At 37.7% G+C, this 27,161-nt stretch overlaps 1 protein-coding gene across 18 annotated transcripts in view; it reads left to right on the forward strand.

Annotated features, from left to right (window-relative positions):
- The window catches only part of NRXN3 (neurexin 3), a 920,037-nt gene that overhangs the window by 656,763 nt on the left and 236,113 nt on the right, over positions 1-27,161 (forward strand). For all 18 annotated transcript variants that reach the window (XM_039705065.1, XM_039705064.1, XM_039705053.1 and 15 more), the window contains one exon: positions 12,874-13,055. In XM_039705065.1, coding sequence (XP_039560999.1) covers positions 12,874-13,055 — 182 coding nt within the window. The remainder of the gene's footprint in view (positions 1-12,873; positions 13,056-27,161) is intronic.

Here is a 27,161-nt window from a genome sequence, read left to right on the forward strand (position 1 = left end):
GTAACTGCTGAATTTCTCAGAATACGAGACTGATGAAAAAAACTTTTAGAGAGAGTCTGAATATCAAGTCACAAGACTTCCTGGTAGCCTCTGCCCAAGGCGAAAGTGTTGCATTAGCTAAACTGCCTCATGCAATATACCTCTGATGCTGATGTGTTCATCACAGCAGGGGAATATCTTGGTCTCTAAGTCCTGTTGAGACTGTGGTACTCTGTGCCTGTATCCCCCTCCTCTTCTGGATAAGGTCTGGGTGCTCCTTTGCCACTGAGTCTCATGGCAGGAGCTGTTGCTATGTGTGACTGTAAGGATAGAGTCCACTCTAGGCTGGTGTGAAAACTGTGATGCTGAGCTGCTTTCCAGTGAAATGATAAGAAGGGACTGCAGTGGATGGCTTTGAGGCTAAACTTCACCTTTTGCCATGAAGGAAGAGTAGCCTGGCATGGGAGATTACATGTCTCCCTTGAGTGATATTACATTTGTAATGTAATACAATGGAATAGCAGAGGATGCTGGGAAAGAACTGATACCAAAGACAAAGCAAACTGGCTGAGGGGAATGAAGTCCCAGGTCAAGGTGAGCAAGTTATTCAGAGCCACTCTGCTTTTTCTCTCCCCTGCTGACTTTCTTCAGATACAGTTGTTCTTGAATGATCACAATCAGTATATCAAAATAAACGCTCTATAGAGTAAAGTAAAAGGAGTTGCTGGCAAGACTGTAAATCATCTCATGGAACAAATGATAACTCGGCAGAAGAGCCCTTTTGTCCTGGGAGTGTGGGAAGGATATAAATTCTCTGAAAGTATCCGTCAGTCGGAATTGCTCTGCATTCATCATGCCAGCCCTCTGCATCATTCATGAATGTCATAAGACACTAAAGAATTGGCACTTCATGGTGAGAATGATTAAACAACCATTACACTTGTCTTTTGCTCTGGCATGATACTTTTAACAGATTGCCTATATGAAGTTCACTTATGTCCATCTCTCTAGTGGTGGATGTCTTTTCATGCTGGCAAGAAGAGGTAATAGTAAGAAAGAAAAGCTGCATATCATTTACAGAATAGTTTGCATGCCCTATTAATAGCTCTGGATACTTTTTGATTTTACATTCCCACTATGGGACCTTGGGGAAAGTTAGAGAGCTTTGGGAATGGTGAGCTTCCACAAATGCATTTGTTCTCATCATTGACCTTCCAGTACTTGAGGGACAATGTCATATTTGAGGTGAGGTCAAAAAGCTCAGAACTCTGAGTTTCTTTGATGGACAAAATGGGCCTCATTAAGTCATTGAAGACCAGGCTGGATCTACAATAACAACAAGCATGAGAGCTGGTTTTTAGAATTAAATTAAGTACCAAGGACCTGAGATCTACACTGCGGGCTTTTTTCTTTTGAAGTGTTACTTTGGACTAGCTCTAGTCTCATACTATAGGCTAGTATCTTCTTAAAAGCTGGATTGCATCTTCCAGTTTAGTTTTAAACTAAACTGGAAGATTTTAAGGAGTCAAGCTTGTGTGCTCTGAGACTGTTCTGATGAGAACCAAAACATGGCTAGTGGTGATACATTAAAAAGTTTATTTCAAAAGCATACTGTTAAAATGCTAGTAGCCAGCAAAAGGTTGGCTACCTGAAAACTTGCTTCTTTTTCTAAACTCTGCTCTAATTTAGCATATTAGATTTGGTAAAACTCTTAACTTCTGAGGCTCTAATGAATACCAGTAGCTGATATTTCTGGCTCAACATTTTTTAGCTGTCAAGATTGAAAATTTGTGTTTGGTCTCTTGCAGTGATGACCGTGAAGACAGTAAATTTAAACTGTATTTTCTGTTTTCATATCCATGATTAAGGAAATGTGAGCAGGCCTGTAAGGAAGAGTGAAGGATGGCCTACAGTTAAAACAAGTGAAATCTTGTAGATTCAGACTGGTCATGCAAGGTGTTATGCTACTTAACCTGAAGTGACTCAATGAAGCTGAGAGAACAGAAGTTGTCTTTGCAGTTTTGTTTTGTTTTGGTGTGGGTTTTTTGTTTGGTTTTTTAGGTCTTGGGGAATTTTTGTTGGTTGGTTGGTTTTCATTGTTCTGTTTTGATTTTCTATTTTTTTTTTTTCTTGGATTTTTGTTTTGTTTTCATCTTTTTGTGAGGGTTAATTTGTTTTAATGGAATAAATAAAGTATAGCTAAGGAGAAACACTGGAAAGAGATTCTTTAAAGGAGTGTTGGCTGGGCTGAGATCAATAATAGCATTTTGGCCTTCATCCATCCTGAGGGGTACCTAGGCCATTTTGTTACCATTCAGATTCTGTAAAACTGTACTGAACTAACATTGCTGTTCCTCCTCCAAGCCCCAAGTGAGCTATGAATCCTGCTGTGCTTCTCCTTGCTAACAGCAGTCTCTGTATTCAGCTCTTCTGGCATGCTGCCTTCTGGGTTTCTCGAAGGACATCCTCTCAGTGTGCTGTTTTATCAGGAAATACTAAGAAATAAGAAATTGCATCCTGATCCTCTTTGGCAGCAGAATGCAACTAAGAAATGGTTCCATCTACCTTTACTGAATTTAGTCACAGTTACAGGTAATGAAGTAACAGAATCTCTTGGTAGGTGGTGGAGAACTTGACCCTAGTAAATATATCCTGCTGTTCTACAGGGGGTCACAATTTTCTAAGCACTTTTACTCAGCAAATTTCATATTTCAGTTGTATTTGTACTTTCTTTTGTCTCTTCTTCTGGTGCATAATGGTTTCAAGCTTTTTGTTTTCTATTTTGTTATCAGTACTGTGGGGAGTTAGGGAGTGGTATTTTTGCAAAATATTTTTCATACTCTGTAATGTATAGGAAAAATAAAAAGACCTGGAGGAATTGTCCTTGTGGATTTTTTCTAGATTGATAACTGTCATCTAGCTGTGTAAAGCTGTGGGAGCTGAATTTGATGGCAGAACTGGTCTCTTTACTGAAAGAAATTACTTAGGGATTGAGGGTGCTGGTATGATTTAAGTCTGCAAAGCAAAGTTGACACTAAGAGGATAGATATAGGGACAGATTACTGTGCCTTACAGAACAAGATCTAGGGACCATGTTGTCTATTTATCAAGGGCAAGCATGAAAAAGATGATTCTTCACACAAAAAGGTGATCTTTTTTCACTCAGACTGAAAGTGACACCAGGAAGTCATTAGTCCAAACCCCTGCTTGGAGCAAGATCAGCTGTGAGGTCAGATCAGGTTACTTGGGGTTTATGTAGTCATATCTTGAAAACCTCCACACACAGACACTCTAAAATCTTCTTGGGCAACCTGTTTGCATGTCAGTCCTTGTGAGGAGAAAGCTCTTTCCTTGCTGCAGAGACAGATTCTCTTACCTTGAAGTATGGCAGTTGCATCCTGTTCTTCAGCTGTGCACCACTGTGAAGAGCCTGCTTTGGCTTTTCCATAACCTCCTTGCAGGTGCTGTGAGACTGCCCTCAGGTCCCCTTGACGCTGTGCTATCTCCAAGGTGATAAAGCCCCAATCTGCTGGTATTTCCTCACAAGGCTGGCACTTTATCCACCCAACTGCCTTTGTGGCACTTCAGTTTGTCAATCCAAAATCAGATGCATTATTCTAGATGCAGTTTAACAACCACTGAGTAAAGGAGAATAATCACTTCATCTACGAACATCCTCAGGTCCTGTTAATGGAGTGCAAGATGCTGTAGGCTGCCTGTGCTGATAGGGCCCACAGCTGGATAATGTTTAACTTCCTACATCAATGGCAGATTTGTGTGAGTCATTGGGAAGGGTTTATAAGACATTATGGTGAATGCAAAACTTCTAAATGAATTTAAAGAGAGACTGGATAAGTACTTGAAAAATAGATCTCTCTGGGATTACTGTATAAACAAACCACATGAGGCTGAGTTAATTGATGAAAAGACTCATGGCCTGAGTGCATACTTAAAGGAAATAGGCTTGTTCTACTCTTAGTTTTCCCTGGGTGTACCCTTAGAATCAATGCTGAAGACATGACAGTAATCCTTTTCTGACCAGTCATGTTGTTATATTGGAAATGAAGGTGTTACTGAAATGTTTTCAAGTGTTGCAATCTTTTATATTTAAGCTGGTGGGCCTGTGTTCATCTTGTGTCTGTTTTAGTCAGGAACTAATGCCTAAATTGCATGTGAGATGGTAAACATCCCCAACATGCCCCATGGCAAATTAATATGTGGAAAAAACCTCAATCTTCCTGGTATCCCAAATTTAGAGAATTCCTATTTCAAGCATTAATTATCTTGGACCTTGTAGTAGTTCTAGGAACACTCCCTTGCTCTCCTTCTTTTCCTCTTCCAATCTTTTTAATGCAGTGTAACTAATAAGAAGTAACATACTGTCTGATCTAATTGTTGGCTGATGCACACATACTGGGAGGAAAGTGACTCGTATTAATTTGCCATCATTAAAAAAGACAAACACAGAAAGCAAGCGTGATCTGAATTGCTGCTTCTGTTTTGTGTTAGTCTTGCAGATTTTATAGCTCCTCCTCCGTTTTGTATCGAAGCAGTTCCTTCATATTTTCAAGTGAGGAAGGAATTTCAGTTTCATGTCAAACAATGCCTACTTTTTGAGATGAATATGGTGTTCAGTTTCAGTCTCAAAGGGTTTGTCAAGGGAAGAGTGAGAATCCTGAAAGGAAGAAGAGCTAGTTCACGAGAACTCTAAACACAGAAGCTTGCTTTTTTTTTGAGGATTACACTGGAAGCTTTGCATTTTCCAGGGATTTAAATTTTCTTTATTCTTAGGCAATTTAAATCTCTTGATAAATAAAAGGATGTTTCAGCAGTCATATCATAGAAAGTATTGGGTCTGTCTTTCTCCCAGGAAGGATACTGTGATGGAATGGTCAAATGAGCCAGATGATGATGGTGATTGGATCCTTTGTAACCTTTTAAACCCCCATCTCTCTTTTTAAATCAAGCAGGTGTTTGTACCATTAGACCTCTTAAACTCAGGGTGTGCACAGAGATGTGCAAGTGCCAGAGAGGATCTTTACGTGGAGTAAGACTTTTTGTCCTGATTGATGAAACTCAGTTTTAATGCGACTTTGATTCTTTTTCATTTGTGTGATTGAGTGACAGTAGCTCCCAAGATGTCCCTGGGATGTCCAGATTTTGCAGATGATTCATATGTAAGAACATAGGTGTATGTGCTTGAAGGCAGAAGATGCGTCGATGTCTGGCTTCGTTTTGGTTGTGGAGATATAATGAATTCTTTTGTCTAATTACTTTTTTTTTTTAATTTGGTGTGATACATAGTGGGATGGGAAGATGAGGAGTAAAAGAGGAATTAGGATTACAATGTAATTGAAGTTTAGGATTGAAGGCAACAAGATGACAGCTTATAACTGGAGAAGGAAGAATAGCTCTTGTCAAGACTGATGCCTTGGTAAATATGAAAGGGCAGAAGGAATGGGACAGTTCTCTCTTAGTCTTTTTTTTTTTTTCTCAGTTCTTAATTTTTTTCACAGTAGTAGCTGGAAATGCTGTCATGCATCCAATATAACTAACTGGGAGGCAGAGAAGCTGAATGCAGCGCCTTTAGCAGACAGGACCCACAGGAGTAGCTTTGCAGAAGTTGGCAATTTACCTGTTAGGTCGTCTCTAGTCAATATAGATGTTTCAGCACACCTAGAATTGACCCAGTTGAAGTGATTTCAAGTAATGAAGAGTCACCTAAATCATCCATGATCTTTGGGGGTATATTGCAAAGCTAGGTGAAAACTTTATTTATTTTCATTATTATTGTTGTTAATTCATATAGACACTGTTTCCTTTCCTTGACTGTCCTCAAAATATTCTTTTGTCATTCTTTAACTCTTTTTACTCCTAAGAAATTAATTTAATGGAAATTTGGAGTTGTGCAGCATGAGTGTAGTGTATTTGATATGGCCAGAATGAGTTAAGTATTAAAAACAACTGTCAGAAGCTTCATTTTCTACTCAGACAATGTGCATCTTTTTGAACCAGTGTACAGGTTTCAACTGATGTTTTATTGTTTGCATTGTGATGTCATAAACTCCTGGGGAGTAATAAATAAACAGATGTTATTCGAAAGTTGTGGTTCTCTTTTCTGGTTGGTACAGTATGTGTTGTTTGCTTCCCCTTAGAGCTGGTGGTCAAAGCATGGATTGTTTTTGATCAAGAGTAGCAAGCATAAATAAATCAGATGCTGAACTATCTGGCCAAGTAAAGACCTGAGGAGCTACCCTACAGTTGTTCCTCTGACTGGAAACAGAGTGATCAAATATGGAGTCTTAAGCTGCAAACCTATGGCTGAGAACCTTAATTTTGGGGACAGTGATCCAATCAGTCTGATTAGATTTCTGGCAAAACTTCCAATCTATGTTATTAGAGTTTTGTATTAGAGCAGAAATTGATTTTAGCAGCTCTTCCTTGTTGCTTTGTTCATCTCCACTTATGAGGGTGGAATAACTCTCTATATACCATGATTTTTGGAACTGCTTTTTTATTACATGACTGACTTATGGTGCTTCCGGCAGCAGCAAATTTTGTCTCCTTACTTAGTTTCTGCAGGTGTATGTCTGATCTCACTTGCTTTCATGCCAGTATTCTAACCTGCATTCCTTTCATATGCCTTTTCTGGTGATGGAAATAGTAAACAAACTGCCTAGTCCAGGTAGAGTAAGAAAAGGGTCACCATTACTTTTTCTTTATGTAAATTTGGAAAAAGTTCTACATCATCTTATTGAGATTTTGTGGGATTTTTTGAATGTCTGTATAAACTATCAGGTCTTCATTATTTAGTTATGCTTTCAGAAACCTGATGATTAAAGGGCTGCTAATTACAGGTGTTACTAAGGTTTCCTTCCTGATGTAAAATGGCTCTTGATTTGCTCATGTAACCTGTGGTCATGCACAATGTGTTACTGATTTCATCCTTTGACATTCCTTCTTGAAAATTACCTAAAATTCAGTTTCCTGCCATGAAAGAAGAGCAAAATGCCATCATCATGCCATCATCAATTTTCCTGTAGTTGAGCTGATAACTTCTTGTTAAATAGCAGAAGGTTATGATTATTAATAAACTTCTTAGGACTTTTACACCAGCATATGAAATACCCTAGGAGACTCATCTGAACTACTGGACTAAGCAGAATACAATATAAAAAAATGTCCCCTCCATTTACACAAATGTAAAGTAAAATAATACCTATACTTGTTATGGTTTAGAAATGTATTCCCCAATTTAGTGTATGGTGTTCTATACCACATATATCGTGCTCAAGTCTTATGCCTTCCAGCTATATGCATATATAAACACAAGCACAGGTATCATTTCCATAGTCAGTGGCTGTCCCTTCAAGATGTCTGTTTTCATTTATTCCATGTGGGTTCTATCCATCCTAGATGTCTTCCAGGACAGGAGGGCTTGTGTGCTGTTGGCTGGTTGCCAGCTATATCATGAGCTCACAACTGGTGTAACTGAAGCAGCCCATCCTCATTCTCTGTGGTACTTGTGGCATAGAGTGGCAACATCATTTTAGCCACCAGTATTATAAAATTCAGCATTTCCGTTCTCACCCAAAAATCAAATTGTCTTGAGGTACAAATTGTGTTTGCCTGTTCTTCTGCATTAGCCACCAAGTACATCCAAGTTCTTGAGCAAAAACAATCCCACAGGCAGATTTGCCTTTGCTTGATGCAGGGCTAATCCAAACTGTCCTCCCTGACACCTTTCTCATGTACACCACAGAGACTTCATCCCCTTCTGGTATGTGGAGGTTATGATTGTGCAGGGCTAGCTCGACTGGTGGAGCTTCTGGTATTAACTGAACAGGCGGCCTTCACTAAATGTAGATCCAAATGTTTGAAGATCCCACCACCCATTGATCTCAATTGATTTTTAACAGTCCACTGCTCTGTTCAGTTTTCCCAGAGGCTGGTGCTGGGTGGGGAGTGTGATGCACCCACTCTGTGCTCTCTGGCCCAGGTGTGTCTACAAGGTTATTTTTGAAATTAGTTCTGTTGTCAGACTCAATTCTTTCTAGGGTGTTGTGCTCCTGCAGGACTTGCTTTTCAGGGGCCAAGGTGGTGATCCAGGCAGTGGCACAAGGCACAGGATATGTCTCCAGGGCTCATCTCTTTGAAAATATTCTGTTACTTCATCAGGGTCCTATAGTTGTTCAGGGGTGAACTTCCAAATCACTGAAGCAGAAAAGGCCTTCAAAAAGTAGCCCATGCCCTCCAACATTCCATACCACTCATGATTATCCACCCTTGAGGCAGATTTCTGAAAGGTACTCAAGTTTTGTAGCTTTTGAATTGGCCTGGGTTCTTCATAATTTGCATTCTAAAGGTACTTTTTGGTTGTAAAAATGTGAGCTGTAGCATTTACACTATGTTAAACTTGTACTCACCTCCCAGTGCAGAGTTGCTGCAGTTAACTCTTCAGTGTATAAACAGGGTAATACCTTCCAAATGTTACATTTTCTTAGCCGTGGGGGAATGAGTATGTGTGCTGTGCTGTAGTGGAGAAAATCAGGTTTTTGATGGCTTAGTAGATGCAAATAGAGAATTTGCAATCAATTATTTAACGTGGGGAAATTCACAAGAGTGCAGGGCATAGCATTATAATTTGTGCAGATGCAATAGACTTGTTTTCTACTATTCTACTTTACTATTTTACTTTTCTACTTTACTTTGCTGCAGTTATACTATGTTGATTGAAGAAACTCGTCCTTAAAATAGGTTTTTGAAGTCTTTGGGCAATTATGAATTGAAATTACAAGTGATGGTGCCAACTTACACTAAATGCTTCATAAAACATCTCACTTGTAGGCTTTATTTGGTGTGGTTTATAATCTCTGTTAGAAGATTTCCATGAGGAGTCTTTGCCTCAAACTATTTTGTTTTGAGTGAAGATGAATAATCTAATGGCTCTATTCATGAATATAACTAGCAAATACATACTTTACCTAAGCTAGATATGCAGACTGCATTGTCACATGTGTTGTAACATACCCATCTTTGATCTCTAAATGCCAATGATATAAGTTACAAGTTGTGTAATTTCTGGGAGAAGTCAACTGCCAGTCTGCCACACTAATTTTTTGTGAGTTTATAAGCTTTGTATATGCTAAACATGTAATGGTGTCCTAGTAGCTTAAATCTGTAGGGCGTGTTTCCTCATTAAGTACTTCTTCAGTTCTCTGAGCTCCCAGTGCTGACCAAATTCTGCATGCAACATGTAGCTGAAAATATTCTACTTCCATTTGTTTTTATGTGTTGGTACGGTAATCTGGCCCAGGACACTATGAGAAGTGAGATTGCTTATAAAACAGACTGGGGAAATAATGTTGTATTCTGGTATCCTTGATTTTATTATTCTTTTTTTTGCATGGTATGGGTTGAATTTAGTGTTATATAGTTGAAGTGGTGAAACATTGTAACAATACATTGTAAAACTAAAATTAATTGGTCCTTCAGACTTTTCTATTGTTAGGGCACAGTTGGTGTTGTGTTTATTAAAAGAGTTACATAATTAAACCTTTAACAGTGATGAAAAATTCAAGTGGCTGCTCATTAAGAATGTAGTCTCCTGTCTGTCTTGAATAGAAAGTATCTTGGAAGAGAACTATGATTTCTTGTCTGATAAAGAGGACTGTAACAGAGCTTAGGTACAAGAAGATACCAAGATGAACAGATGTGTGTTTCATCAGCTTTTATTTAAATTAGAATTCTTTAGTCAATTATTCTACAGTTCTCTGCAACACCACAAAGAAAGGATAATTATTGGTTTAAGATGGTTTAAGATCAGGAGGGACTACTGGAGGTAAACTAGTGTAGCCAGCTTACACCATCTTAAAGCATGTCAAATCCAATAGAGTTGTCCAAGCCTTGTCAAGTTCTGGTGAAGCTGAAATCTCCTTTCCTAAAGTCCAGGGTTATAATTTGCTTTCATTTTCTTTTTCAATTGTCTTGAACTTTCAAACTCTATAAACTCGTGGTTGCTGCAGTCCAATAGAAGTATTTAAGTCAAGTGTATTTTTGTTGCATGGTTGGGTTTGTTGGTGGGGTTTTTTTTAATCTTTTCTCTTTATGTGATTGCAATGTGGTACTAACTCTCGTTATACTTTCATTTTACTTGATAAACCTTATGGTTTCAGACTGGAATGACTGTTAAGTTCATAATTTGGCACAATGTTAATGTGCATCTCTTTCCAAAAATGTCAATGGATATCCTATTTGTCCTCAAAAAATTGGAAAGGGTCATTGATGTATCCAACAAATATTTGTACATTCAGCTACTCACAGATAAAACAAGTGGCCCATCTCTCATTATGCAGATATTTTCTGCCTGGAAAATAAGGAAACAACTACTGGCCATCAGACTATTGCTTACAGGTCTGTTTGGGTTAGTGCTGCTCTGGTTGTTGCATCTGAATTATCTTCATTTCAAGAACTCGGTGCCTTGCCAGATTATATGAGTGCAAAATCCATCGCAGTAAACCCCTGACACATTTGAAGTAAAGTTGGACAGCCTGTGGACCAGGTGAACTCCAGAACTCAGTTGACATTCTCAGCTGAACCAGAGTACTACATTCTTCATGAAGCATTATGTAGAGCCATCTCAAAGAAAACTGGAATAAGACCCAACAGAAGCAGATTTATACTATGTTATTTCTTAGTGTTTCTGATTCTTACCTTAGGAACCTTGGTACCATAGTACCAAAATACTAAATATTGTCAGGTTAAGCTTAGAAGCAAAATCTATGCTCTATGAGGAGAAAATAGGATCTGGTTAAGTAGTTAAGTCTCATGAAAGGCCTGTGAGGATGTAATTGGTTCTAATTGGCTCTCACTGGAGGACTGACATGGTCTACCCGCAGCCAAATGACTCTTAGAGAGGCAAAAAAGTAATCTGTCTTCATAGAGAGTGAAGAACTCACCTCCAAGCTTGTTTTTGCTACTGAAAGGCCTGATAACCAATACAAAGGAAAGTAGGGGAACTTGAAATTCAAGTGAGAGTAATTCTGGGAAGTGGGTTTTAATTTGTGAAGCCATCAACAATGAGAAAATCTAATTTTGCTTACCACATTGCTGTGCCTAGTTTTTGTCTGTAGTGCAAATACACACGCAAGTTATAGAACAAACTGACAATCTGAAGGAGTGCATTTGTAGTGTAGTTTTAGGGGGACTGTTATACCTGAGCATGGGGAGAGGACATAAGTAATTCACTACCTGGTCATCTCCAGCCCTTTAACCATAAGGTTGCAGATAGAGCTGGGGATGTGTTTAAACAAACAGACAAAACCTCTTTCTACACATCTTAAAATAGTCATGCACCCTCTGTCTGGAGCTTAAAGCTGAATGAGGAGACTGAGCCTGTAAAATTATTCTTTCTCAAACTGAAATAATGTATGTTCACAGTTCCAGAAGGCCAGAATGTGCTTTTTTGGTAGTTCAGAATTAATGACTGAAGTTTCCTGTGTGACCCTGATTTTGGACATGTTTGTCTGAATTTACTGAGGGCATGTTCTGTTGGATGTGCACAGGCCTGGAAGGGAAGAAGGAAACATGATTCATTATCACTCTGTCATTGAGTCAGCTGCTCACAAATAATTTCATTTTTAGGTGGCTGAGTTTTTGATGTCTGTTTTGGTAATGTGTTCTGAGTTGTCTAGAGGAAGCCTCTTTAGCAAGGGAGAAGTGTATCAATTATTTCTACTAATACGTAGCATTTATTTAGAATTCAGGTCATAGAGAGCTTTAGTGAAGCTGCACCTTTGAAGGCAAGTGTGGAAATTACCGTGATATGATCCTACCTGTTTCTGTATCTGTCTACTTTTACTCTGTACAGGGTTGTGTGATACATGTTGTAACCCTCAGTTGTAGTTTCACTCAGATTAGAAAATGTACCCAGTAATTGCCTGTACTTTTTACATATGTTTTATCCTTGTTGCAGTAACAGGAGCTGGTTATTTTTGCTTACTATTCTGTAACCATTGTGATGGTGCTCAGAAAAATGAGGTGCAGTAAGTGGCTGAAAGATGGAGGAGTGTTGTTCCTGGCCTGCCTGTATATTTGGACAGGACAGGAATTTTACATATACTTTTTAAGAAGCTCAGGGGCCAATTTTATAACTGCTGAGTTATGAAATCTTGCTTCCATAACTCAGACTGTTGAGTACGAGTCAGAATGTGAACTCCAAATGCTATAACTTCTCAGCTTTCTCGTTTGCAATAATAATTCCTCGCTTGCATTTCTGCCTTCCTCAGCTCAGATGGCCCTCATGAATGTGGGAGGACAATGTTCAGCATGGGAGAAGTTTGGTGTTGTCCTTAAACACAAGGGCAAGGAACAAATTCCCAGGCTCAGCTGTGACAAGAAAAATGGTGCTGAAAATATGTGGACTAGATGTCAAAAAATCTCATGAAGTGTTGAGAAAAGTATAGTCTCCTACTATGTGTAAATAGACTTTAGCTGAAGGCAAGTCCAACCTGAAGGAGAAATGCGAAATATGGAAATATTGAAATACTGAATCGCATGCTTTTGAAACAGGAGTGGCTTGTGGTTTTTCCCCCTGTCCAGCAGTGTCCTATCCAGCCTTGTCTGAGGTATTAGCACTAATGAAATCATTCATTCTTGATAAGCCGTCTTGAGAATTTTTTATAAACTCTTCACTTGTTTTTGTCTTAAATGCTGCATGGCTTTATTTAGGAACTAATAATGTACTTCATCAGGCCTGGCCAGCAGGACACATTGATTTTACCCCTGTAACTAATGAAAGCATGTGCTTGCTTAAGTTGTTCCTCTCAGAAGTCATAGGATTACCACCAGGTTGGCAAATAAGTAACTAATACACTTTGGTTTTGTATTTTGTAGCTGGTGCCACATATATCTTTGGGAAGAGTGGAGGTCTCATCCTGTACACCTGGCCAGCTAATGACAGACCAAGCACAAGGACAGACCGTCTTGCTGTGGGTTTCAGCACAACGGTGAAGGATGGCATCCTCGTCCGCATTGACAGTGCCCCTGGGCTTGGTGATTTTCTCCAGCTGCACATAGTGAGTACAGACAGGCCCATGTCTCTCCAGACCTGGGTTTCTCTTAACTGGATATGTGTTTGAAGAAGGCTATTACTCTAAAATACCATGTGTCGTATTCTAGACTTTCTACGTCTTCAATTCTCATCAGATTAAACTGCCTATAGTAGTTCTTTAGGGTTTTGTAGAGCTGCTGAATGGGATGCACAGAGAATTAAATCTTGATACCAAAAGTAGTTGGGGAGGGAGGATACAAACAAAACTCAAAAGCCTTATGTGATTCAATAGTACGATTTGTTCAAAAAGTGGAGAAACATTTTGCATCAGTGGTAATCTACTGATTCATATGCACACTTCTGAACACAGCTGAATTTCTGGTGAAGTATTACTATTCTTGGAATGCAAAGAGTAAAAGGGAATGATAGGTCATTGTTTTTTTCCTCATGAAGAAGGTTAAGTGAGAACTGAACAGATCCTCAAGCTGATATAGCTGATGCTTGCTTTAGCAGGGTAGTTCAAAAGAATAAGAATTTTATGTTAGCAAAATATGGCTTTGCAAGAAAATAATAGATTTTTTGAGAGCTTGAGCAAAGGGAGTTTTAGGATATTGAATTACTTGAGAAAATGAAAACACTAGAACTGGAAACATTCAGAATTTGTTACTTCATGTGATTCTTTGGGAGAAGAAGAGGCTGTTTGCTTTGTTTTCATCTGGCAAATAGCCAAGAGGTTTACTTGAGGTGGAAGCTGGTCATGTTACTTGATGTTCAGATTATTTGCAGTGTATTATGCATTAATTCATAGTGGAAGGGAAACTGGGCCCTTTGCAAATTTTGAATGAGCTGGGGATGTGTTGACATTTCATGGAACCTTGAAGATATAAGTAAACAGGAAGGAATTGCAGGGGCCAAAACAGACCTAATGTGAATGACGAAGGGCCTGAGTCTGCTGCTGGGGTTTGCCATATTCAGAATCATGTTGAAGCACTGGGTTCTTGCAGGGTGGTTCTGAAACAACCAGAAACAATGTTCTAGTGCTCACTGCCAGCATTTTAAGTGGTTTTTGTTTTGAATCCCTTTGTAAAATTCAGATTCATTGGAATGGGCTAGATATGGCTTGAGCCATTAGACTGTCACCCATTCTGGTTTTTCACTTTTGTGATATATCCAAATATTTAGTTTCTTTTGTGTGAATTGAAAATGTCATCAAATCCTGGCATCTTTTTAATATAAAACCAGGTTTTCTTCCCTTCTTAAAAACAACACAAAAAGAAACCCAGAAGACTGTAAAAGTGAGTAGTGCTAAGCCTAATTGGTCGGAACTCCGTGACTCAAATTAAGCCAATGTGACTTGATGTGTCTGAGCAAGGCAATGTATATTCTTCAGGTGTTACATTATAATGGAATGGAAACTGGAAAACAGTGTTCTTGCATATGGGGAGAGGTGCAGAGATATGAAATTGTTAAGGCTGTAGAATAAGTTTAAGATGGGATCATGTTGCTCTTGAATGCCTAATGGGATATTATAGAGAAAATCAAAGTCAGACTTTTCTTTGCAGTAGTCAGTGGAAGGAAAAGGGGAAATGGACACAAGTACCAACAAAAGAAATTTTAATTCTGCAGTAAGTACTTGCACAATGACTCTTTTCAGCATTAATGATGAAGACTCATTTTTTCTTTATATCTTGGTCTCAAACATCTACTTTTCTCTACCCTTAATTGAACATTTTAATGATGGATTTTTTAGTTATAAAAAACTTTGCTGAATAGACTGAAACAAAGAAATTCAACCTGAGACATAAGCATTCATTTAAAAAAATAATAACAAAAGAAAATAATTGCTTTCACTTTCCAATCAGTTTTGGAAAAGAAAATAATGAAAAATTTTTAGCTTTTTTTCCATATGGTTTTTTCTAACTACTCTGTATGGCATGGTGCTAGTTTCAGATTATTTCAGATATTTAAGAAAAACTACTAATTGTGGTTGATATTATTGCTAGAAGTTCCACTGACTGCTCCCTTGTAGTTTGGCCAATTTTATCCCTGAAGCTGTTCACTAGCAGTAAATATAGAACTAGCTCAGCTTTAATTTCTCTTGTTCTTTTGTGGTCAGGATGGATTAGGAGGATTTTCCAGTCATTCATGAGGAGCAAAGGCATGCTGCTGTGCTCTTCTGGGTATGGCATTGCCGTTCATCATATATAGAACTGACTCTACCTAACTGTTCAAATAAAGAATGTGGTCTGAGACTCATGCTGTGACGTGCAATAGGAAAGTTGAAGAGGAACTTGTAAAGTGTTATTGACTTCTTGAATATCTGTAAGACTGTTATCTCTGGTTTATGGTTCAAAGAAATAGAAGTGAGTTTATGTCAGGATTATTTTGGAAAAAAATGAAATCTGAAGTTAAAGGTGCAACTTGAAATGACAGTTAAAATACAAGACCTTTTAGGATCTCTTGGCAAATTGCATGCAAACTTCTCATGAGACCAAGATCTTTTGTACTGTCTGAAAACTACCACATGCTTGTGCAGTGATAATCAAAGATTTATCTATCTTCTTTTCTTCAAAACCTCCCATTAGGCCATTTTCAATTGTCAAGAGAAACAAGGCAGCATGGGTAAAATTTTAATAGAAATGTGGGATAAATAGATCTTAAAATCAGAGCTATGAAAACAGATTAAAGTGATAATAAAAGAAACTTTGAAAACCCAACTGCTTAGACCATAAAGCAAATTAGAAGAGAGAGAGAAAACACTGATGTCATTTATTTTATATACATTTACCATCTTGACTTTTTCAGGTGCAATTATATTTAATGATAATAGTAATAATAAAAGTGACAGGGATTTTCCTGGACTAATAAAAAATCCTGGAGACAATTATTTTATGGGAGCCTTTTTAGATATTCCATTCACAAACATTTTTGGACGCTATTTACTGGATGATGACCTCCTCACACTTCCCTGGGTATTCTGTTAGTGATAACATGTGGGAAAGCCACATGATGATCATTGTTTTCTAATGTGCATCACTAAACTAAAATCTAATCCAAAAGTAATAGCTATGGTTTATCAAGATCTGATTATGTTTTAAAGATGGTAAAAGTTGCTCATACTCTTCTTAGGAGTTAGCCTTAGCTCTTCTTTTAGTAGTTAGCCTGCCTTTTTGTTATCATGTATGTTTTTGAGATCATTGATCTCTTCTATTTGTAGACTTCAAGTCAAAGAAGATATTTTATTTTGAAGTTACATATTTACCTCTTTAATTTACAGTTCTTCTGATAGAATTCATTTTTTAATTATGAGTCTTTCAGATATTGTGGAAATTTATCGACTAAGATGTCTGCTTTATATGACAAAAAATTACAGCCTCTGAAACTATTTTCTCTCCTGACTTAGAGTGAAGTATGAGGTGGCAGCCCTGCAGAAATGGATGGCATACCATCCAGATCAATGCTGCAGATGAAGCATGAGGAGTTTGTGAGAACACGCTGTAGCACATGGAATGAGAGTGTTGCTAGAGCATCAGATCCCTCCTTATGACTTTTTGTTATCATGTATGTTTTTGAGATCATTGATCTCTTCTATTTGTAGACTTCAAGTCAAAGAAGATATTTTATTTTGAAGTTACATATTTACCTCTTTAATTTACAGTTCTTCTGATAGAATTCATTTTTTAATTATGAGTCTTTCAGATATTGTGGAAATTTATCGACTAAGATGTCTGCTTTATATGACAAAAAATTACAGCCTCTGAAACTATTTTCTCTCCTGACTTAGAGTGAAGTATGAGGTGGCAGCCCTGCAGAAATGGATGGCATACCATCCAGATCAATGCTGCAGATGAAGCATGAGGAGTTTGTGAGAACACGCTGTAGCACATGGAATGAGAGTGTTGCTAGAGCATCCGATCCCTCCTTATGATTTTTTTTTTTGTTTTCCTGACAATTCATTCAAAGCACAAGTCCAAACCTATACCAGGAAATTGTCTTCCACAATGGATACTTCAAAGATTGCATGTTTTGAGTTGTGGGTTCAATGCTTCTGTATGTTTATTCGCTTTGCACCACTACACCTTTTTTTTGTGCTGTATCATATACAAAACATAGAGATGAAGCGAGGAGAGAAACAGCTGCAAGTGATGATGGGTGTCATTCTTGTAGTAATTGTGGAGGCAGAAATCATTCATGTGTGCTGCTGGTTTAGTCTCATTCTTTCATTTTGTTCTGTATGGTAAACTGCCATCAAGTTTCTGGATCTTCAGAATGGTGTTGTGAGGCCTGTTCCAGTTTCTGAATTCACCACAAGAAGGAATTCAGGTTTGGGCAAAAATGTTAGTGATCTTAGGATGAGTTTTGCTTAAGTAGACCCAGGCTAGGGAGGATTCATCATTTAGCACTAGACTACCACTGAAGGCTACATAATCTGATGTAGCCCATTTTGATTTTTAAGCAATTAAGTGTAGGAAAAAGTAACTTTTTTCTGAATTTGAGGATAAATATAAACAGATGAAAATGAATGTGTCCATTCAGTCATTTATTTTCTTTACAGTTATAATGTGATTGGCCCATCTGTAGATTTTACAGTTGTAAAAAAAATTCTGGCTCCTCTCTATGAAGTCTGCCCTTGTATTTGTGGTGTTCCCAGATGGAGGAAGGAATGATGAATCTGACTCCATGTTCTTAGAAGGCTAATTTATTATTTTATTAAAGAATACTAAACTATACCAAAGAATACAGAAAGGATACAGACAGAAGGCTGAAATATACTCATGAAAAACTCGTGGCTCTCTCTTCAGTCTCAACACAGCTTGGCCGTAATTGGCCAGTAAGTCAAAAACAATTCACATGAAACCAATGAAACAACCACCTGTTGGTAAACAATGTCCAAACGTGTTCCAAATCAGCAAAACACAGGAGAAGCAAATCAGATAATTATTGTTTTTCTTTTTCTCTGAGGCTTCTCAGCTTCCCAGGAGAGAAATCCTGGTGAGGGGATTTTTCCAGAAAATATGACGGTGACAGTCTGCCTTCCAAGCTGCAGTGGCATGTCATCTGAGCAGATACAGAGGAAGCAGATGATTTAGAATCAGGAGATGGATAGATGCAGGATTGTCCTTATCATAACCAGAGGGTATGTGATGAACTGCATAACTTAAGGGCTACTCTGAGATAAGAAATGGAGGCAAAATACAATGACAGTTTGTGTTTTACTTTTCTGAAACCAAAATCTATTTGATGCGAGATATTTCAGCCTTTCTAGGCTGAATACAGACTGAGCATTAACAGGCTTACATTTTTGTATCCAAGAAAGTAGAAAGAACAGGGTTTCCTTAAGACTAACCTGGATTATATTGCAGAAAGTATATCAGCAGAGGCTATAGACCATGAAAAAAGTGAGTTATCTGCTTCAATATTCTATATATTCTATCTTGTGTTTTCCTTTATTTTTAGCTGCCTTTACTGATGTTGCAGTTACAGTTTTTTCTTAGGGTGATTCACCATGTTAGACCACCTTTTTTATTCTTGTATAGAACCCTAAGTTTGTTCAAGGTTAATTTTTGTGAACAGAAACATTTTATCTACCATATCTTCACTGTGTTTACATTGATGTGTATTTAGAACAGTGTTTTTACTCTTGCCTTTCCAGGATTTCAAGTAGTGTGTAGAGTAAGTCTTTGAGTTTGATACAGTTCTTGGAGAATACCAGAAGTGGTTAAGCAGTTATCAGTACCAAAGTGATTAATGCCCATCATGCCTCATTTTCTTCAAGAAATAGCAAAGTACTGTGTACATTTCTCCTAATTCTCCTAATTTAATTTATACAAATTATGAGCCCTTACAGATTGGTATAGAACACATATTCAATCAAAGTTGATTTATAGTAAAGCAATCATTGGATCAGCAGAAGATGAAATGCAACAAAGGTTTCTTTGTTGAAGCAATAAATTATTTATAAAATGGCTAGGTGCAGGAGACAACATCTTGGGTAACACATTTAGCTGAAGAAGTGAACAACTGATGAATGAGAATGATGAGCCTGCTTGCTGGTAAGGGGAGAGAATTAGGACGAGCTTTCAAGCAAAAGATTATATTGTCTAGATCCTTAGGAGGTCTAAAAGAACAAACTCTCTACAGACATTTTTTTACCATGACAAATCTAGCAACCATCTTGAGGGAGTGCTCTGCAGGTCTCCTGTGATTATTAACATATAAAACCTGACTGAATGTAGCTTTCTGCTAGGAGTAAGTTCTCTGGCAGAGACTTCTGAATATACCATCTTTAATAGGTACCACCTGGGAATTAATGTGTGCTTGAAGGCTTGAAACATTGACTGCTAACCTCCTAGGCAAGATGGAAAATGAGCCAAATGAGGGACTGGAAGAACTGTTTTGATTTAACGTTAGTGTATGAAGATTCGCTGGAGTTCCTCCTTCACATCATCATATATATCTTTTATAAGCATTTGTTGCTGTGGTTTGTCAGTTCTTGAAGTTCAGACTAACTAGTTAATGAATACCTTTAAGTTAACTTAGGTTGCATTCCATTTAAGGTAATTGAGATTGGCAAGAAAAGACGTGACATATATGTCTGTATACTGCAGTACCTTAAGAAGTGTCCTATCTCCCCTTGTTGCAGTGGATCAGGTTTCTGCTCAGCTGTGTAGGCCAGATAGAGTGCTGGCACCACAACGATTAGGGTGGCAGTACTGTTCCCTAGCATCAAGGAATAACTTGGGAAACTACAACAAGCATTGAGCTGTTGCATGACAAATACGTTAGGAGTGTCTTACAGAGCACATCACAAGTGTTTACATTCTTTCTATAATTTTTTGTGTTAAGTGCAAGTTTTAAGTCACATATTTCGAGTGTCTTACAGAGCACATCAGAAGTGTTTACATTCTTTCTATAATTTTTTGTGTTATTAAGTGCAAGTTTTAAGTCACATATTTATTTTTCCTTAGGATGATAGTCATCTTCAGTTGAGGCTGTCATCTTAATGGCACTCGATTTCTTTATGTTGATCACAGAATTGGAGATGGTGAAATTACCCTAAAAGCTAATTTGTAAGTTTAGACAAACCATAATGAATTCAGAAGCCAGTGAATATGCTGTCAGTGCACTGGAATTTGGACAGTGGAACACAGCTGGAACAGCTACCCCAAATTGACCATAGTGACATTCCATACCATAAGATAATGTGCCTGGCAAAAAAAAAAAAAAAGGGAAAAGAAGGGTAAGAGGGGATGCTGATGGTTTATGGCCTATGACTTTCCAAGTGAGTTAGGCATGTAGAGACCCTGCTTACCAGGAAGTGGCTCAACATCTGCCTGTAAATGGGAAGCAGTATGGTTTTGCTTCACTTAGTAAACTGTCTTTATCTCCATCCACAAGTTCTTTTACTTTTTCTTCTCATATTTTCTTTGTATCCTTGTTCTGGAGGAGTAAGTAAATGAGCAGACTGGGGGGTGCTCACTTACTAGGCACGGTCAAGCTGTTCTGCATAGTCTTTACCTGGAAAAAGGCCCCTATTCCTGACCATTGAAAATAGCGAATGTATTGTTGGCTACCATATGCAGATCATCTGCACAAAAAAAATTGACTATAATGTAGCTGCTTGCCCATTATATCAGGTTTATAGAATAAAAAATCCCCATAGCAAATATATGTTATTTCAGTATTGTTATTTTGCCTATATGTGAATATAGGCAAAATATATGTGAGAGGCTATATGTGAATGAGTCTCAAATATGAGATATGCACGTCATGGGTTGTTTTGCCAGCTGGTGTAAAACTGCCAAAGAGCCTGACTTTTTTTTTTTTAATGGAAGCATTCTATTTAAATACGCAATGCTCTTGTCCCAAAATGCTCTCAGTCTTTTTCTGTCCTTTCCTAAAATCTTTTGGTCTCTGAAGTCCCATGTGTTTGTGCATGCTGCATTTATTGTTCCCTAGAGCACAGAAGAATTAGTAAAGTAAAACTAATTTGAAGACAGAAAACGGGCTTTCAGTTTTCAAGCCAGCTTTAAAACGTGTTATTGGTACTTCTTTATTTTTAGAACATGATTATTAATCCATTTTTAATGTATTTTAACTAGTTTATATTGTGCATTTGAATTGTCCATTTATTGTTACCTCCCAGCTCTTGAGCAGCAGCCTCTGGTAGGAGGCCACGAATTGAGACCAAACCTGTGAACATGGGGGAGGTTTTCACCCCGGTGTGCCATTCCTGGCTGGCACCGTTTGGCACTGTGCCCCACCCAGCTCTCTCTTGTGTGCTCCGTTCCCTGCCCGTGTCTGCCCCTGGTGTTTGAATGACCGTGCGGCGCTGAATGCAGCGCTGCGGGAAATGGCGCGCCGGTGTCCCGCTAAAGATGATGGATTTTACATCCCAGCTCCATTCAGGCAGCTCAGTGCTTTGATACAGGGATTCATTAACTCCTCACTCAGTGACAGTTTGTGCATGTATCCTAGTGTTTTTGCAGTTGTCGTTGAACATTGTGAAGCTGATTGGAGACATGGAAGAAAGTGTTGGTAGGGCAGTGTTGGCATGAATAGTAAAATTGCTGATTAGACCATAAATTAGCCTGATTAGAGTTACCAATCTGAAAATAACCTGGGGAGTTTGGATCTCAAATCTGTTGAATTCAGTGGGATAACAGAGAGTGAAAATTTAGACTTGGAGAAGATGGAGGATGCTCAGTGGGGAGTTACACTTTGGTAACTTTCTGAAACCTATCTCAAAAATAAGGGCAACTAAATACTATAACTTAAAAGATAGAACTTTGCTTAGTCACAGAAGCATCTATTAAGATCATAGTGGTTTGGTATGGTGGACAGTATTTTTTCAAAATACACATCTGCCTCATTTAGTGTTGTACATCTGGCAAAGTCAGACACTAGTATTTCAGTCTAAGTGCAGAAACAAAAACATTGTTCCTAATTAGAAGCAAATGGGATAGCTCACAACAAAGATTCATCCCTAAATATACAGCCTCTGTTTAAAATATGTTCTGGAGGTTGAAACTTTCTTATTTTGTCCAGGTTTGTCTTAGGATTCATTGTGGCTTTGTGAATTGCTATTAGATGTTAAACAATCAAATCTCTGAGTACCTCACAGTATCTATCCAAACATCCTGTATGGCAATAAATATTATGCTATTGCTTGTTTTTGTGTACTGTACAAACAAATACTGTGGTTTGCTTGATATTAATTTTACTCTCTCTTTAAACTGTAGTGTTTAGGTAGAATATGTTATCTAGGGCTACACGATATATCATAATTTCAATAAAACCTGAGATGAATTGCCTTTCCTGTTTTGCAGTACTTTCTCTTAGAATTTCAGAACTAATAATTGGGATTTTCAGATTTGTCACACAGTCTTGTCAGTGAGTGGCTAAACAAAGAAATATTAGACTAGGGATACTTTTTTTTGATGCTGAGAAAATTTCTATTCAGCTTCTTAGTATTTTTCTTTTAAATACTAAATACAAAGTAATTGAAGTTATGTGAAGTTTTTTGGTTTTTTTTTTCTGGCTGAGCCAAAGAAATAAGATATCTCCAGTGAGGTTCTTGGCTTGAAATAACCAAGACTCAAATAAGATAAGTGTGAGGTTTTCAATACTCATTCCAAAAGAGACTAAAATCTTTCATTTTTGTAGATTGTAACAATTGGCAATATAGAGTTTTGCCTTTTATAAGAAGCTTTAAACCTACAAGCTTGTTCAGACCAACCCATCTTGGATAAATTGCACTAATAGGTTCTAAAACAAATCTGTTAGCAATTAAAGCCGTTATCACCTTCTCTATGGTTGCATCAAAAAAGTAAAATAAAATTCTTGATCTCCATGTTAATGGATAGCAGCAGGGTACAATAATAATTCACCGCACATTTAGACATACTGAGTACTACTCAAAAGCAATTAAACAAGGGCAATTGTCAGTATAATTTACCCCAGCTTGGTATCTCATGTAACCTTCTCATCAAAGGTTAACAACTGTTTCATACTAAATCAGCTACAGCAAAATGAATTGTTTCTCTATTACGCCTCTAGAAAGAGCATCCTAACCAGGACATATTATTGAATCTTATGAGGAAAAAAAATGCAAACTTGATCTAATCCAAGCAATATTACATATTGTTTGCTGTAGGACATGAATTTTATAGGGTTTCAAAACTCAATGCAGGGAAAAGATAACATGATCATTGATATATAGCTGACTGACTTTAAAATCATCTGTTGTAGAGAACATGAAAGACTAGCCCTGCATAGTTTTATATAGGAAATTAAGGACAATTTTGCCTTTTCCTATTCTATTAGGACATTGTAAAGTCAATTCTGAGGAGAAAATGCACTGCAATTTGGCTAAAACTCTAGCGTTCAAATTCTTGTGAGTTTCTCTCACCCTACGTTTTCAAGAAACAAGTGTTTCTTGAAAACAGTTCCTATTCAGAAACATCTTTCTAACAGTTATTATAATGCCTAAAACATACTTGTGTATGTAATTTTGGAACAGCTATGTAAACAAAATACATCACCATACCTCTTTAAAAGGTAGTTTAAACATGCTTATGAAATGAGAGAATTGAGGCTTTAGAGGATAAATGATGTAACAGGTCTGTTGCCTTAGAACTGTTGCTGGCTCTGAATGTTCATCTTTTCTTAAACCAGAAGTCTTCAAAGTGCTCCCTTCTCCCACCCCTGAGAGGCTTAGTGCCAGCAGCTGGGGGAAGGTAGTGCCTTGGGAAAGCTGCTGTTGCCCACACATCTGAGAACTGATTTTACAGCACCAGGTGTAAAATGCTGTGTGGTGTGTTTGTTGCTGCTTGATTTTCCTCTCTAAGTGTGTGAGCAGCCTGAGCTTGCTTAGCTGGTGTGTTGTTGGGATCAAGGCAGAAGTGGCGTTATTTGTGCTAATAAGCCTCTCCCATTAGTTAACCTTTCAGTACATAAAGCATGATTGAACTGAAGGATTCCTGCTGGTTTGAAAGGCTTTTATGTTAAATACATGATACAGGCATTTTCTTCTTCCACCTCCTTATATAAAAGTAGGATGAAGAGACTCTAAAGACTTCAACAGTCTGAAAGCAAGTTGAAGTAAAGCTTATGTAGTGTGAATATTCTCTTAAATATCTTGGCATACCTTTTTTTTCTGCTACGTTTAAAATCTTGGTGCTTTGTTTAAACAACTTCTAGCCTACAAAAAAGACTGCCTTGTATAATTGGTATAGTTTGGGACAGTGCAAAGCATCAGCTGAGCAATTTTTACCCATAGCTGATAATCAAGTATATTACTAGCTTTGACTGTCCAAATTTTTCACTGTGCACAGCCCTTGTTTTAGCTTATTCTTTGTTCTTGTCAATTACTGATGTTAAGAGTGCAATTGCTGGAAGGTGGGTAATAGCATTAAGTATGAAAAAAGATTAGTATCTTATACTAACTCAGGCTTCCTTCCCAATCTTATCATGTCTCTTTTACTGTATTATTTCTGGAAAATCTCATCTGAAATCCAGTAACATGTACAGGATTTCAGGTTTTTGATAATTTAACCCTTTTAATATGATACTGCTCAGCCTTAAAGAGATGGTGGGATTAATCAGTTCTGTAGGGAGCCATGGCCATGCTTCCAATATGCTTTCTAAACTAGCAATAGGAATAGATCCACTACCTTTCCAGGCATTTCCCCTTTTTAAGAGGAAAGGCTCTGAGTGGTGTCTTTGGGTGCATTGCTAAACAATACTTACACAAATATTCTTGCTTTCAGAAGGTTATCCTTTCATAAAAGGTATGTTGTATCCTGAATATATTGAGAGAGACTATGCCCTCAGTGAATAATGATCTTTTGCTTAATACAGACTTTCAGGAGTAGCCACTGGATTTGCATTGTATCGTGAGCTGGGCAACATTAATGTGCTGGGAGATATTTAAGCTATCAGACTAGGAGACTGCCAAGGAGAAGTAGGGGCTCCCTTTGGGTGTGACTTTGTGTGGTGTTTTACATTAGTAAAACATAGAAGCCTGTGTATAAGTTTCTAATCTGCAGTATCCATCATTCCACGGATCACTGCTGAGACTTGCTTTTTTTACCCTTACAGTTTTGCGAAGGTTTGACAAGAAGAATTTAGTCCATTGTTCCGTTACATTGAAAGGATTTTCCTACGATGTGTGAAAATCTAACTGTATTCATTCTGTCCAGCTGTGAGACTAGAGAATTTTCTTTTTGTATTAATTATTTGAACAACTTGTATGCCTTTTCATGTACAGATCTTCTCTGGTGGTTTTTTTTGGTTTTTGGGTTGGTTTTTTTTTTTCTGTGAACAACTTGTATGCCTTTTCATGTACAGATCTTCTCTGGTGGTTTTTTTTTTGGTTTTGGGTGGGTTTTTTGTTGTTTTTTTTTTTTTTAATGCAAACATTTACTTCTTACTGTTGTGCACCATATTCTTATCATCTCTTGTCTGTTTCTGTTAAGGGAAGGAGGTTGTGTTTTCTCATTTGTATTTCTTTAAAACTTAACTTTTGGGGACCGACCCCAATTAACTATAGTCCTCCCAAAATTGTTGCTGTTAACTACCTTATTTTTTTTTTTCAAGGGAAGTTAACTCAATTTTTAATGGAATCTGTAGATAAAAAGACATATACTTCTGACTATTTTACATGTTAGAAAATTGTTTTTATGAAACAGATGTAAAAATCTTCATTAATTTTTATTCCGATGAAAATTGTTCCTGTGTTCTCTTTCTGATGGGAAGAATCTGTCTGGTATTGGGGCTTTACATATAAATGAGGTTTCTGGGATTGCTGGATATGCATTTTGATTTAGGAACATATAACAGGGAAAGGACTATCTAGGTTATCAAGTCCAGTCCCCTACCTTCATAGCTGTACCATTGCATACTCTTTTCTGGCTGTATTATATCTACCTCATTCCTTCTGGTTTTCTAGTTTCGCTACTTCTATTGAAATGCTGTTTTAAAATCAATGTTTTTCCTAAGATTTTAACTTATTTTAATGTCTATATGTATTCATACAGTATTGTATGAATACTGAATGAATACATGTATATATTAATTCAGTCTAGCCTTCATTTGTTTTGTGCCAATGTTGCGTTTCAGCTCCTCTCAGTTTTTTGTTGTTTACCTGTCAGTGGCATTTACAGAGGATTGCATTGCCTGTGCTTTGTGTCAACAGCTCCCCACCAAACCCCCCCAGCTCTTCTGGGCTATCTCTATATTATAATGGGTCATCATGAAGATATCCCAGGACTAATGCAAATTCAAACATACGAGTTCACAAGCTGCTGCTCCAGGCAGGTTTCACTGCTTTTGCAATGAATGTTCAGCTGTGTTTGGGAGGATTTATTCATACAGCAGCAGCACTAAATACACATCACTACTTTGTTGTAGACCCAAATTGGGTCTTTGCAAGCCATGCGGGGTGTCTTTGGTTCTGAGCTTCCTTGGCTGTGTAGACACAGCTGGGTGCATCTGCACACAGATGTCATCCAATCACATCTGTTCCAAAATTCTTTTACAGCAGTGGTAGGATCATTTTAAAGGATATGTTCTCAAGTAAAACCCTTCAGTTCCCTCCCAGTGTGGTGGCATTCATCATAACGTCGTTGCTTATTACATGTAATTATTTTCCTAGAACTTATTTTTCCAGCTTTCAGTGACAGCTGGTATTAAATGATAATGCTGGGTTAGAAGGCAGAAGGGCTGTTCTCTGATTTCCTTTTGTCAGTCTAGGAAAAAAAAGTATTTTGACACATTCGATGGTATGTTGACTCAGTTTATAAAACCTTTATCAGAGAGATCATCATGTGATGTGTAGTCTGAAGCCTTGCAATGATTCCCAAGATGGCTATTAATGGGCTTGTGCACTTGTGAATAGAGAGTGGTGAATCTGGCCTTTGAGATAATTGAAAAGACATCACTTGTAATATGAGCAGTGGCACTGAAGGATGCTTGCTGCTCTTTAGGGACAGAGGTAATACGTTGTTGCACGCCATTTTGAAGCAAGGCACCCAATATTGATTTACTTTGGCTGTGTCTTAAGATACCTTGATCAATTGTACAATGTATTTCCTGCTTGCCCTACTCCTATCCCCCTCTCTCAGAAAAG

The sequence above is a fragment of the Passer montanus genome, unplaced genomic scaffold (assembly GCF_014805655.1).
Source record: "Passer montanus isolate IOZ18808 unplaced genomic scaffold, ASM1480565v1 scaffold18, whole genome shotgun sequence".
Lineage (NCBI taxonomy): Eukaryota > Metazoa > Chordata > Aves > Passeriformes > Passeridae > Passer > Passer montanus.